Source organism: Gobius niger (assembly GCF_951799975.1).
Source record: "Gobius niger genome assembly, chromosome: 7".
Lineage (NCBI taxonomy): Eukaryota > Metazoa > Chordata > Actinopteri > Gobiiformes > Gobiidae > Gobius > Gobius niger.
This window is the reverse complement of record NC_136858.1, coordinates 5,130,881-5,144,855: the sequence shown is the minus strand read 5'-3', so window position 1 is coordinate 5,144,855 and position 13,975 is coordinate 5,130,881. Positions and strand designations below refer to the sequence as shown.

Below are 13,975 nucleotides of genomic sequence, written 5' to 3'. Positions count from 1 at the left end.
TCACTCCACAGTGACATCTAGTGGACATTGCAACCAGACTATTTTTAAGAAGTGGCGGCGCGGTGGTGCAGTGGTTAGCGCTCGTGCTTCACAGCTAGAAGGTCCGGGTTGGATTCCCACCTGGACGGAGCCTTTCTGTGTGGAGTTTGCATGTTCTCACATGTGTGTAACTTATCACATTTCTGCCTAAATGTGGTCTAATATTTATTGAAATCATAGACTGAGTAAACAGTGTCTCCTTACATTGTATCATATTTCTATTGGCCATCACATGTAAACATGTGACAGGGAGGAATAAGTAAGTACACCCTTAGATTCAATGCTGGTTGACCCTCCTTTGGCAGCAATAACTTCATCCAGAAACGTTTCCTGTAGTTGTAGATTAGAAGTTCACAACCATCAGGACGAATCTTGGACAATTCTTCTTTACAAAACTGTTTCAGTTCAGCAGATTCCTGGGATGTCTGGTGGGAATGGTTTTCTTGAGGTCATGCCACAGCATCTCAAAGGGTTTAGGTCAGGACTTTGACTGGGCCATTCCAGAACGCGTATTTTATTCTTCTGAAACCGTTCTGAAGTGGATTTGCTTTTGTGCTTTGAGTCATTGTCTTGTTGCAGCTCCATCCTCTGTTGAGCTTCAGCTGTTGGACAGATGGCTTCAGGTTTTTCTGCAAAATATCTTAATACACCTGTGAACTACTTTTTCTATTGATGATAGCAGGTTGTCCAGGCCCAACTTTGGGTTCATCAGTTCACATAATATTTTGCCAGCAGTGGAGCATCCAAGTGCTCTTTCACAAACTTCAAACGTGTAGAAATGATTTTTGAGACAGCAGTGGCTTCCTCTGCGGCGTCTACCCATACTTTTAAGTATTGTTTGTGTCCACAGAGATGTTGGCCTGTGCCACTGTTTTCTGTAAGTCTTTAGCTGACACTCTAGGGTTCTTTTTTACCTCATTAAGTATTCTGCGCTGTGCTCTTGGAGTCATCTTTACAGGACGGCCACTCCTTGGAAGTGTTGGAACTGTCTCCTTTTCTCCTTTTCCAGCTTTATACAAATCAAACATTCTTGATTGTAGGTTCAGAGAGCTCTTTTGAGCGGGGCATGGTGCACACCAGACATTGCTTCTCAGCATTCTTAACTAAGTGTGTTTTCCAGTGATAAGGGCAGCTTTAAGCCACACCTCAGTGACTAGACTTCAGGTTGGCTCACACCTGACTCTAAATGTCTACATTACATTGTCTAATTAGCTCTTGGACGATCCTCAGCCAGGATGTGTACTCACTTATTCCACCCTCTCCTGTGAATGTTTACATACTATTGCCAACAAAAACATGATCAAATGTAAATGTTTGGGTGGTAGGCCTATTAGTTTAAGCAGACACTGTTCACTCATTCTCGTGATTTTCATAAATATCAGACCACATTTTATGACCAATTTAGGCAAATATGTAATTCCACGGTGTACTCACTTTTTCCTCCCACTGCAAAAAATCAGAAGTGAGTTGGCTTGTACCTGAGCAGTTGAAGCCGTCCCCGGAGAAGCCATCTTTACAGACGCAGCGGTACGAGCCTTCGGTGTTGATACAGTCTGCCTTTATGCTAACAAGTCAGTCCCAAGGGAGCCTTTATCCACATCTGTGACAAAACATCCAATGTCCTCACTTTTGTTTTTTGTGTTATTTTGAAAACGTACAAATAAATTAAAAAGTAAATAAATAAAAACATATATATACATACACATGTATACATTTATTCTTAACAAATGAGGCTCGGAATAAGCCCTGGTATATTTCAGCCACATATCATGGATTTAACATGATTATTTCTCATCATTTCCAAAACTCCATTGTATTAAACATGTGCTGCCGCTGGGTGGCGCTGATGCTCCATGGTCACAGGAGAGACAACAGAGAGGCGAGGTTCAGAGACAATCACAGAGCAGTTGTTGATTTTGTGACAGCAATGAGGATTCAAGTAAGTCCAAACATGCAAACAGAGGTGCGAGGTCATAGAGATGCAGAAAATGCGCACGAGCAGGGGCTGTTTGGAGATAAACATGATTTATAATAGATTTCTAAGGTGACTCTCCTCCTCTATCAGCCCTCTCCTGTGCCCCCTCTCCCCTGTCTCCGCTCAAGTGTCCCGGGTCAGTGTGGAGCTGCAGGAGCGCAGACCCTTAAAGCAGGGCTTATATATAAACGCTCGCGCTGCAGTCTGCCTCTCTCTCTCTGGGTGAGCGCGTGGAGGAGCTGTCAGACGGCTCGTGCTAAACAGACTGAAACCACTTTATAGGTCGTATATTTTGGGAGCGTGCCCGCGGCGCGCCACGTGCGTCATGACGAGGTGTCTGTAAATAGGCTCTGAATCCACGGAACGCGTGTCAGTGGGTCACAGTCCTGAGTCAGTGGCGCATCTGTGCGTTCTGCGCCCATGGATAAAAAGGCTCCGCGCGCGGCACAATGGTCGTCCTGGGAGCGAGTAACGGAACGTTCGGTGGCGGAAACATGAGGTCGTTTATGATCGAGGAGCGCGCGGGCGGCGGGGACTACGCGGGCTCCACGAGGATCATCTCCGAGGCGCTCGCGCCGCGGCTGCTGAAGATCGCGCAGGACGCGGCGGAGGCGGCAGTGGCGGTCACCGCTCCGGGCACGGCCAGTCCGCTGCTCATCATGGAGAGCAACGGCACGCGCTGCGGCGAGCACATCCTGAGCTACGGCCGCGTGGAGAAGGTGCTGATCGGCGGAGTGCTCATGATGCTCACGCTGTCCACGATCTGCGGGAACTTGCTGGTTGTCATCTCCGTGTGCTTCGTCAAGAAGCTGCGCCAGCCCTCCAACTACCTGATCGTGTCTCTGGCTATTGCCGACCTGTCCGTGGCGATCGCCGTCATGCCCTTCGTGTCCATCACGGACCTGATCGGTGGACAGTGGGTCTTTGGACAATTCTTCTGTAACGTCTTCATCGCCATGGACGTCATGTGCTGCACGGCGTCCATCATGACGCTGTGTGTCATCAGCATCGACAGGTGAGACCTTTACCCCTTTGTCCGAACAGCAAGACCCATGTGCGCTTTTACGCACGGGCTTCGGAGCCGGGTGTCTTTACGCACGGGCTTTCTGAGCCATTTTCTTTGCTCTTTCTGGTCGCGTGTTCTCACTCATGTCCGAGGTGGCACTTCAGGGACACGGGGAGGTGTCAGAAAGCAGCTCCGGTCTGAGTCAGTCTGAGTCGAGGCGTTTTGGCAAATCCGTGACCTTTAGCGCAGCGCTCAATGACACCTGCTGTTCTGCGCACTTGGACAGGAGACAGGATAAAACACTGACGCTAATGGGGTCAGAACAATCTTCTCGTGCGCTATGAGGCTCACAGCAGAGCCCTTTTTTGCCAATAATGTGCTTGGTCTAAACTTTTTAGGCAGCAAAAGAGATTCCAGCTGTGAGGGCTCTCTCTCTTCCTGTCAGTGTTGATTTTCTCCCGTGGTGAACAGCTCGAACATTGTCCACAGTGAATGGATGTGACAGCGGAGCCAGGTGAGGCCAAACACTCAGACCGCATAAGGGGTCCCTGTCACGGAGGGACAGACATGAGAAAGGAAACTCGGGTTAAATGAAGATCAGCGCTAAAGTGTTGCTTTGTCCAAAGATCACGCACATACAGATACAAACAGGTTTCAATATTGTTTCAATATATACTTTTTTTTAAATGCCTCAAATCAATGTATTTATCATTTCTAAGAAAGATGGAAAAACTAGAATGAAGCCGAGGAGTCACATTTGGATATTTGACAAATTGGGTGAAATAATGGTGTAAAAAATACTGAAAATATCATCAAAACATGCAGTTGAATGTGCTCTGTAACACACTTTTGTTTTTTTCATGAATGTAGGCATGAAAGATTTTTGATTTTTAATGCATTGACACAACTGTAATGCTTTTCAGTGACATTTAAGGCCAGTGATTTTTGCACAATTCCTTTAATGAATTGGAAACTCTGAAACACTGGAGGATGATTTACCTCGAACTTTATTAAAAAGTGGTACATTATGTTAATGGATGGGAGGGAGGGGTCTTACGGTCTCCAGAGCTGAGGATTTGTCAGTTTTGTGGGATAGTTTTATTCATGCTGCTCTCAGTGAAGGAAACCCAAGCCCTGAACGTTCTGCTACGGAAATGTCGGACGCTAATGCGAATTACTCTTAACCCCAGCCTTAATGGTTTTCTCCAGTTCAGCTTTACCCAAATCTAAAAGGCTACAGCCTATAGGCCTCATTTGAAAGAAAACCCTACAGGGACGGACCTAGAAAAAAAATCACGGGGTGCAAGCAGGGTCAGGTATAATTTCTGGGGTGGCAACACATTTTACAAATGGGGTTTCTAACTCAGATGAAATTTTAACTTTTGAGAAATAAATAAATAAAAATCGTCATTGTGGGAGTCACCGGCGATGGCACTCCTTATTTAGCTATACAGTTGTTATATTTCTTTGTCCTGTCAATAAATATAATGACCTGAGTGAGCCTCTGTAGGCACCCAAGTGGCTTCTAGAGCTGATGTGAGACATCACATTGGTTATACAGGCCAAAAAAAAAATATTATATGAGTCAGGCTTTGAAGATCTGGATTGCGACTAGTCCTTGAAATAATGCATTTATAAAGTGCCAGGTTGACGACGACACTAATTTAGACAGTTCCAGACAAGGACAAAACCTGGCTGACATCTATGGGGTGGCAAGACCTTTACTGGGAGTGGCAGCTGCCACCCCGTGCCACCCCTCTAGATCCGCCCCTAGAATACTAACCTACAAACTCATCTAAATAGACCTTTTTCCTCATGTTGTCACTTTTTTTAAACTTTTTTTCTCATCGTTTTTTTGTTGAGTTTTTGCCACATTTTCCCCCCACATTTTCATCACATTTTGTCAGCTTTCTGTTGCTCTTTGTGGCTTTTTTTGTTTCATTTTGGTCGTCACATTTTCATCCTTGGTTTTGTCTCATTTTTGTTGTCACTATTTGGACACCTTTTTCAAGAAACTTTTAGATTTGGGTAAAGCCAAACTGGAGAAAATGTGCTTGGTTTGACACATTTGTCTAATTCAAATCATTTTCGAACATGTTTGTATTACATATCAGTGGTCTCTAAATGACAAGGTGAGCTGCTTTTGCACATAATAAGATCTCATTGAGGCTAATAACTAAACGCTAATATTGGCAAAATCCCCTCTTAGAACAGCCGTATGATGTTGTGAAATATTAAATCTGTATGACCTGTTTGTAGTGAGGGCTGTCCACTCTCTCATGGCCAATCAGAGGCAGAATGACGCTGGAAGAAGGACGGATTATATGAATCGCTGGAGATACTGAGGTGTGAAAGAGGCTAAATCCCAATATTTGTATTTGTAATATATTATTTCCACAAATGGACACTCAGCATTTCTGATAAACTCTGTTGTCAGCCCTTATACCAATCCTCTGTCTGATGCCTCTGCTTCTACATTTGAGGACTTTTTATGCTTTTTTGTTGACTGTGATGCCTGTGAGAGCATTGAGCAGCTGTAGCAGTAGCATAGACGATGCTGTTACGGCCTCGCACTCTGCTGTGTTTGACCACTTTGAACCTGTTTCTCTTTCGTTACTCAGTGATACAGTCACACATAATATGAGTACAAAGAGTTGCCCCTTGGACATTTTTCCCACAAAGTTGCTGAAGGAGGTGTTTTCTGCTGTTGGACCTTCTCTTTTGGTTTTAATTAACACTTGTCTTAGCTCAGGATATGCCCCCAATTCTTTTAAACATGCTGTTGTGAAACCCCTTTAAAAAGAGCACATCTTGATGCTAATTCTTTTATCCAGTTTTAGACCTGTTTCTAATTTGTCTTTTATTTCAAAGGTCCAAGAGAAAATTGTTTCTATTCAATTACAATTGTTCTTAGAAACCAACTCTGTTCTTGAGAAATTTCTATCTGGGTTCAGATCAATCCACAGCACTGAGTGTGCACTGATGAAGGTGAATAATGTCATTGCCCTGGCTGTTGATCCTAAATGCCCCGTTGTCTTAGTGCTGCTAGACTTAACAGCGGCATTTGATACAGTGGATCATTTAACCCTTTTGTCTCGCTTAAAGGAATAGGCCACCGTTTTTACATACTGAGATATGTTCTTACCTAGCCTTAGCCGAGTTAATATATACCCGTCTGGTCTTTGTCCGTGCGCTCTGTCACGCAAACGGAGCACATACGCAGCCTCTCCCACATGTCATATAGCTCCAAAAAAGCTCACGATAGAAGCTACCAAGCTCTTCCACGTGTTCCCTATTTAAATACAGTTTTCATGCAAAGTATATTTACACAGAAATGTAGCATGTCGATTTTATAAGCAGATAAAAAGGGGTACTATATTGTGAGGCGTAATGATACGAGGAGCAAAACGTCCGCGCAGTAACTCCTAAAGACTTCCCCCGCTCACTTCCGTCAATAGAAGTCGCGTGACTTGTAGAGAGCTAGCAGGGAACAGTTGAAGAAGCGTGGATAACTTGTGAACAATGCCTTTTACGTGCATCGTGCCGGGCTGTGATAAAGAAAGTATATAGTGTAGTAGGGTTGTGCCGATGGACGATATCATCTTCCATCGTGATGGATGAGCAACATAACGATGGAGAGCCACCATCGTCATGCCACGCCCCCTCCTGTCAAAAACACGCACTGGTCTTCTGTGGGCCTTGTAAACCTACAAACTTTGCAGGGATTGCACTGTAAATTAAATCACGGATGTAACTAATATGCGCGCTAGTGTCAGTACCTGCCAGAAGCCACGATGTGTTAGCCGTAATTATTAAAGTAAAGACGCAGCTGCTCTGTTTCTTACGCGCGGAGCTCTCTCTCTCTCTCTGCAGCTCAGAGTTTAACAGTGCGTGGTTTTGCTTTGCTGCGTGCGGAAACATAAACCGTTTTAAAATGAGATAGCTCTCACATCGGTGCTAGCTGAGTGCGCGGACTATTCTCAGGAAGGTCCAAGAGAGGAGAGAGAGAGGAGAGAAAGAGGCGGTGCAAGAGCTACGAGGTTACGAGCACAGACCGAGCGGCTTCAAAAATGTAGCTACGACGCAAACTTCTAAATATTGTCCCGTTCAGCCACTGTTTCTTAAACATTACGTTAAAACTGAGCAAATGCAAATAATAAGCTCCGATTTACATTTGTATTAGTGTGAGAAGGGCCTTGGAGTTGACGCTCTGAATAAGTCGTTCTCCTCTCAGACTTTACGCACGAGTTTTAACACATTTCTTTTGCAAAAGTCGTGTTCCATGACTCTGTTCAGATCATGTTTAGTTTAGATCCATTTATCCTGCAATCTCACATTTCCCTAACATACATAGTAATATGCAGCTTATATATACAGGCTATGTAAATGTCTTTAAATGCTTATAATGAGAAATGGACGATATCATCGTCCATCACGATGGTTCACTGTAAACATCGTCAACGACCAATTAAGGGGACATCGCCCAACCCTATAGTATAGTAATGTTTCACAGATTTCCAACTCACCCCGGACGACGACACAGGACTCAGGACCTCGACCATGAGGTAGGAATGCGAGAGCACTTTCCGAAAATATATTTTCTGCTTGTTGTAAAAGGCTCTCTACAAGTCACGCAGCTTCTATTGACGGAAGTGAGCGGGGGAAGTCTTTAGGAGTTACTGCGCGGACGCTGTGCTCCTCGTATCATTACGCCTCACAATATAGTACCCCTTTTTATCTGCTTATAAAATCGACATGTTACATTTCTGTGTAAATATACTTTGCATGAAAACACTTCACGTAACTTTATTTAAATAGGGAACACGTGGAAGAGCTTGGTAGCTTCTATCGTGAGCTTTTTTGGAGCTATATGACATGTGGGAGAGGCTGCGTATGTGCTCCGTTTGCGTGACAGAGCGCACGGACAAAGACCAGACGGGTATATATTAACTCGGCTAAGGTTAGGTAAGAACATATCTCAGTATGTAAAAACGGTGGCCTATTCCTTTAAGTAATGATCAGCATCCGTGGTTCTGCACTCAAGTGGTTTGAGTCCTACCTGACCAATAGGACTTTTTCTGTCATGATCGGTGATCCATCCTCTTCTGTCGCCTCTTTGTTTTGTGGAGTGCCCCAGGGCTCTATTTTGGGCCCTGTGTTGTTTTCACTTTGTATGTTGCCACTGGGGTCAGTCATTGCTCGACACAATTTAGCGTTTCACTGTGACATAGGTGATTTGCAGCTCTATTTACCAGTGTTTCCAAACAAAGGAGGTGCTCTTCAAGCCCTGACAGACTGTATTGCAGATAGGGGGAAATGTCCTGCACTTGAATGAGGATAAAACTGAGTTCATTGTACTCAAAGGTAAAAGTGTCTGTGAAGAACCTCTGGGTTTTTTACAATAGCAGTTTTAAATTTGATAAGCAGATCAACAGTGCGGTCAGAGCAACTTTTTATCAACTACATCTTTAACCAAGGCAAAACCTTTTTTAATTCGCACCAACCTTGACAGGACTATTCTTGCTTTTATCAATTCACGAATAGACTACTGCAGCGCACTTTATGTTGGTGTTCCCAGTCATCTCTCAGCTGCCTCCAACTGTTGCAAAATGCGGCAGCACGTCGGCACATCACCCCAGTCCTTTACTCCCTCCACTGGCTCCCAGTGTCTTTTAGGATTGATTTTAAAATGTTGCTTTTTGTTTTTAAAGCCCTCAACGGCCACAAACCAGTGCCTGCTGGAAGTCCCAAGAGCCAAGTACAAAGACCGAGCCCAGACTCTGGAACAAGCTGCCCCCGACATGCACCATCACTGACTTTGGCATTTTTATTTTGGTCACCTTGAGTGTTGTAAAGGGCTTTATAAATAGATAATGATTGATTGATTAATTGATTGATTGATTGATTGATTGATTGATTGATTGATTGATTGATTGATTGATTGATTGATTGATTGATTGATTGATTGATTGATTGATTGATTGATTGATTGATTGATTGATAATATTACTAAGGTAGCTTTGTGAAATAACATATTTCTACATAACATTGTAGGAATTAGTAAAATTATACACCCCGTAAAATGTCTTGTTAATTGGATCCTGATGGCATACATATTTATAAAAGTATGTTGTATGTAAATCTAGTTAACCTGTAGAAGCAGTATCGCTTTTGCGCCCCAAGTGGACGCTCGTCGTTCAGTATGTGTGGTAGAAGTCTTGCAAGCAAGACAAGTGGTACTTTGAATGATGCACTGTAAAGAACGTGACCGATAAGAGATGTCTGCTGTTGTCTGTAGACAATAAACCAGCTGAAAATCAACAAGTTGCTTCTTCTTTGATGACAAGTGTAACAACATTTATGCAACTCTTTATCGAGGAAAAACATTTCATATTAATGTGTATTTGACTGAGATGGTGGCTGAGTGGTTAGCGCTCTTGCCTCACAGCTAAAAGTTGTCCAGATTCGACCTCATGGCCGGGGCCTTTTTGTGTGGAGTTTGCATGTTCTCCCCATGTCTCTTCAGGTTTCTTCTGGGTTCTACTGTTTCCCCTACCACTAAAAACATGCTGGTCAGGTTGGCCCAGGACCAACACAACATCTGATCTATGCAATTTCATTGTACAATTGTATAATGACAAATAAAGTTCTTCATTCACCTTTCAGTGACCCATGCCTCCGTGATGGAAAGCAAAAAGCCACTTGTCAACATGTTTTTTTCCCATAAAAAGTTGTGCGGCCAGACCAGTTGTAGCCTGGCGTTAGCCATCTGTAAACTCCGGTCAATTTTAATTTCCCTACATGTACGTCTGGGACTGATCTCAGTGACCGTGTTACCATTCAGCGAGCGGGGGAGGCGGGGCTTGTAGGTGACGTCAAGCATTTGCGCAGCATTTGCGCAGCATTTGCGCAGCATTTGCGCAGCATTTGCGCAGCATTTGCGCAGCATTTGCTGGTTGTAGTTTGGCAATGGCGGCGGAAACGAAAGTAATGGAAGCTCTTCAATCCAATCTGGCTCGGCTCCCAAATATCCAGAAATTAAAATTAAAGCCTTGGAATGTGCAAAGAATGCTCCCAAGACCTATGATAGAGTTATGATAGTTATGATAGTGTTATGATAGAGTTATGATCGTATGATAAAGTTATGATAGAGTCATGATAGAGTTATGATAGAGTTATGATAGAGTCACGATAGAGTTACGATAGAGTTATGATAGAGTTATGATAGAGTTATGATAGTGTTATGATAGTTATGATAGTGTTATGATAGTTATGATAGTGTTATGATAGAGTTATGATAGAGTTATGATAGTGTTATGATAGGGTTATGATAGTGTTATGATAGAGTCATGATAGAGTTATGATAGAGTTATGATAGAGTTATGATAGAGTTATGATAGTGTTATGATAGGGTTATGATAGTGTTATGATAGTTATGATAGTGTTATGATAGAGTTATGATAGAGTTATGATAGAGTTATGATAGAGTTATGATAGTGTTATGATAGGGTTATGATAGTGTTATGATAGAGTCATGATAGAGTTATGATAGAGTTATGATAGAGTTATGATAGAGTTATGATAGTGTTATGATAGAGTTATGATAGTGTTATGATAGGGTTATGATAGTGTTATGATAGAGCTATGATAGGGTTATGATAGGGTTATGATAGTGTTATGATAGTTATGATAGTGTTATGATAGAGTTATGATAGTGTTATGATAGAGTTATGATAGAGTTATGATAGAGTTATGATAGTGTTATGATAGAGTTATGATAGAGTCATGATAGAGTCATGATAGTGTTATGATAGAGTCATGATAGAGTTATGATAGAGTTATGATAGAGTCATGATAGAGTTATGATAGTGTTATGATAGAGTCATGATAGAGTTATGATAGTGTTACGATAGTGTTACGAAAGAGTTACGATAGAGTTACGATAGAGTTATGATAGATACAGACGGCATCTCGTCATAGAAGGGGGCGTGGCCTCGCCGAGGAGGAAAATAGAATCTTTTGAGAAACAATTTTCCACTCTTTTTAGCCATTTTCTGGTGGAATATCAACTTATTTATCACGTAAATAAAGTCAAGTGTAAATCGGGCCCATATGGATATTTTCTCACAGCAGATTGTGCAGTAGAAGTGAATAAACAGCAGTTGTAGCAAGCGCTAGCTAACCGTTAGCGTTAGCCCGATGCTAACATGTAGCATCAAGTTAGCATTCTCCGTTATTCATGTATTTATGGGCTGTTGAACCACTTTGCTCCTCCCCATGTCTTTGTATCATTATTTAGTAGAAACTATATTCATATTTCAGCGTTTGTTAAAGTAGTTTTTGAATAATTAGAGAACATTTTCATGTTTTCAAAATTGTTTTCCCCCTTAACTGTTTTCAAAAATGACCATATATGGACGATTCCAGAGATGCCGTCTGTATCTATAGAGTTATGATAGAGTCATGATAGAGTTATGATAGTGTTACGATAATGTTACGATAGAGTTACGATAGAGTTATGATAGAGTTATGATAGAGCTATGATAGAGTTATGATAGAGCTATGATAGAGCTATGATAGAGTTATGATAGAGCTATGATAGAGTTATGATATAGTTATGATAGAGTTATGATAGAGTTATGATAGAGCTATGATAGAGCTATGATAGCTGCTTCACTCAGTCGGGCGCATTACCTACGTCACGACCAAACGCTAGCGAAAATCAGATCCAATAGTTTCTGGAGAAGTCCAGACCCGTGTACGAAACGCAATGAGTATGAGGGTTAGGGTAGAATCATGCAAGACCAGTTGAGAACCACTGGCCTAAATGTATTGTTGCCTACTTTTCCAAACATCAATCCAACCACTGACCTGACTGCTCTCTCCGCAGGTACCTGGGCATCACCAAGCCTCTGACGTACCCGGTGCGGCAGAACGGCTGCTGCATGGCAAAGATGATCGCGTCGGTGTGGCTCCTGTCGGCCTCCATCACACTGCCGCCTCTGTTTGGCTGGGCGCAGAACGTCAACGACGGCCGGGTCTGTCTCATCAGCCAGGACTTCGGCTACACCGTCTACTCCACCGCCGTGGCCTTCTACATCCCCATGTCCGTCATGCTCATCATGTACTACCGCATCTACCGCGCAGCCAAGCTGAGCGCGGCCAAGCACACCATCACCGGCTTCCCCCGGGACAGCAACTCGGCGGTGTCCCGCAGCGGCGGCAGTAAAGCGGGCAACGAGTCCGGAGAGATGGCCAGCGGAACCGAGGAGGAACGGCGAGACGGACCGGAGGAAGAGGAGGAGAGCTTGGATTGCGTCTCGGCCGCCTTGAAGCTCCAGCGCGAGGTCGAGGAGGAATGCAGCAGCCGCGTGTCCCGCCTCCTGAAGAGCGGGGAGCACCACCAGAGGCGCAAACGGAAGAACCAGTCCATATTCAAGCGCGAGCAGAAAGCGGCGGCCACCCTGGGGATCGTGGTGGGGGCGTTTGCGTTCTGCTGGCTGCCCTTCTTCATCGTGTCCACCGCCCGGCCCTTCGTGTGCGGGGTGGAGTGCAGCTGCGTGCCCCTGTGGCTGGAGAGGACGCTGCTGTGGCTGGGTTACGCCAACTCGCTCATCAACCCGTTCATCTATGCCTTCTTTAACCGCGACCTGAGGACCACCTACAGCAACCTCCTGCGGTGCCGCTACCGCAACATCAACCGGAAGCTGTCGGCGGCCGGCATGCACGAGGCGCTCAAGCTGGTGGAAAAGCCCGAGTCGGATGTTTGAAGCTTGGACACTGACTGAGGTCCTTGGAGTACTATTAAGTTAGTGGGACAATTACGCAAGGTCTTTGGGAAAAGGCTTTTGGGACGGTCACAAGGTTTCAAGACTGGTCATGTGGGAGGAGGCTATGCTGAACAATGGCCTGGTGGTTAGGTTTGGCTGTTTTGGCCTTAGAATTGAATTTGAGTCCAGATTTCTATGGTTTGCTGGATGTCTCTCCCTGCTTTTGCACTCTCCTGTCGGGGGAAGGTTCACTTATGCTCGCATTTTGTAAAACTGATCCATATGCTCCAAGCGTAGCTACCGTCTCCACGGCACATTTCTAATCTCTGACTTGTGTTATCAAAATTTACCACCAGAGGGCGCTGGTAGAGCGTCCAAAGATTTTGGGAGAAGAATGGCACATGCCAAAACAATATATATAACTATGTTTTTTGCAACCAAATTACTTGAAAAAAAAAAACAGGCAAGAAAATGAATAAGTGGTGAATTGGTTTGTAATTAGTTTGAATATTATTTTTAAAGTTTAACAGTTTTTCTTGTTCTTGTTCATGTTAAAGGAATAGGCCACCGTTTTTACATACTAAGATATGTTCTTACCTCACTTTAGACGTGTTAATATATCCCCGTCTGGTCTTTGTCCGTGCGCTCTGCCAGGCTAACGGAGCACATACGCAGCCTCTCCCACATGTCACATAGCTCCGAAAAAGCTCACGATAGAAGCTACCAAGCTCTTCCACGTGTTCCCTATTTAAATAAAGTTATGTGAAGTGTTTTCATGCGAAGTATATTTACACAGAAATGTAGCATGTCGATTTTATAAGCAAATGAAAAGGGGGACTATATTGTGAGGCGTAATGATACGAGGAGCAAAACGTCCGCGCAGTAACTCCTAAAGACTTCCCCCCGCTCACTTCCGTCAATAACCTTTAGGAGTTACTGCGCGGACGTTTTACTCCTCGTATCATTACGCCTTACAATATAGTCCCCCTTTTTATCTGCTTATAAAATCGACACGTTACATTTCTGTGTAAATATACTTCGCATGAAAACACTTCACGTAACTTTATTTAAATAGGGAACACGTGGAAGAGCTTGGTAGCTTCTATCGTGAGCTTTTTTGGAGCTATGTGACATGTGGGAGAGGCTGCGTATGTGCTCCGTTTGCCTGGCAGAGCGCACGGACAA

General features: G+C 43.8%; 1 protein-coding gene across 1 annotated transcript; it reads left to right on the top strand.

Moving 5' to 3' along the window:
• The first annotated feature begins 1,907 nt into the window (after window positions 1-1,907).
• Window positions 1,908-12,926, top strand: LOC306965850 (5-hydroxytryptamine receptor 7-like). The gene is made up of 2 exons (XM_079560420.1): window positions 1,908-3,029; window positions 11,911-12,926. Exons 1-2 carry the CDS (start codon window positions 2,464-2,466, stop codon window positions 12,788-12,790), a joined length of 1,446 nt encoding a protein of 481 aa, XP_079416546.1. The 5' UTR covers window positions 1,908-2,463; the 3' UTR covers window positions 12,791-12,926.
• The last annotated feature ends 1,049 nt before the right edge of the window (window positions 12,927-13,975 follow it).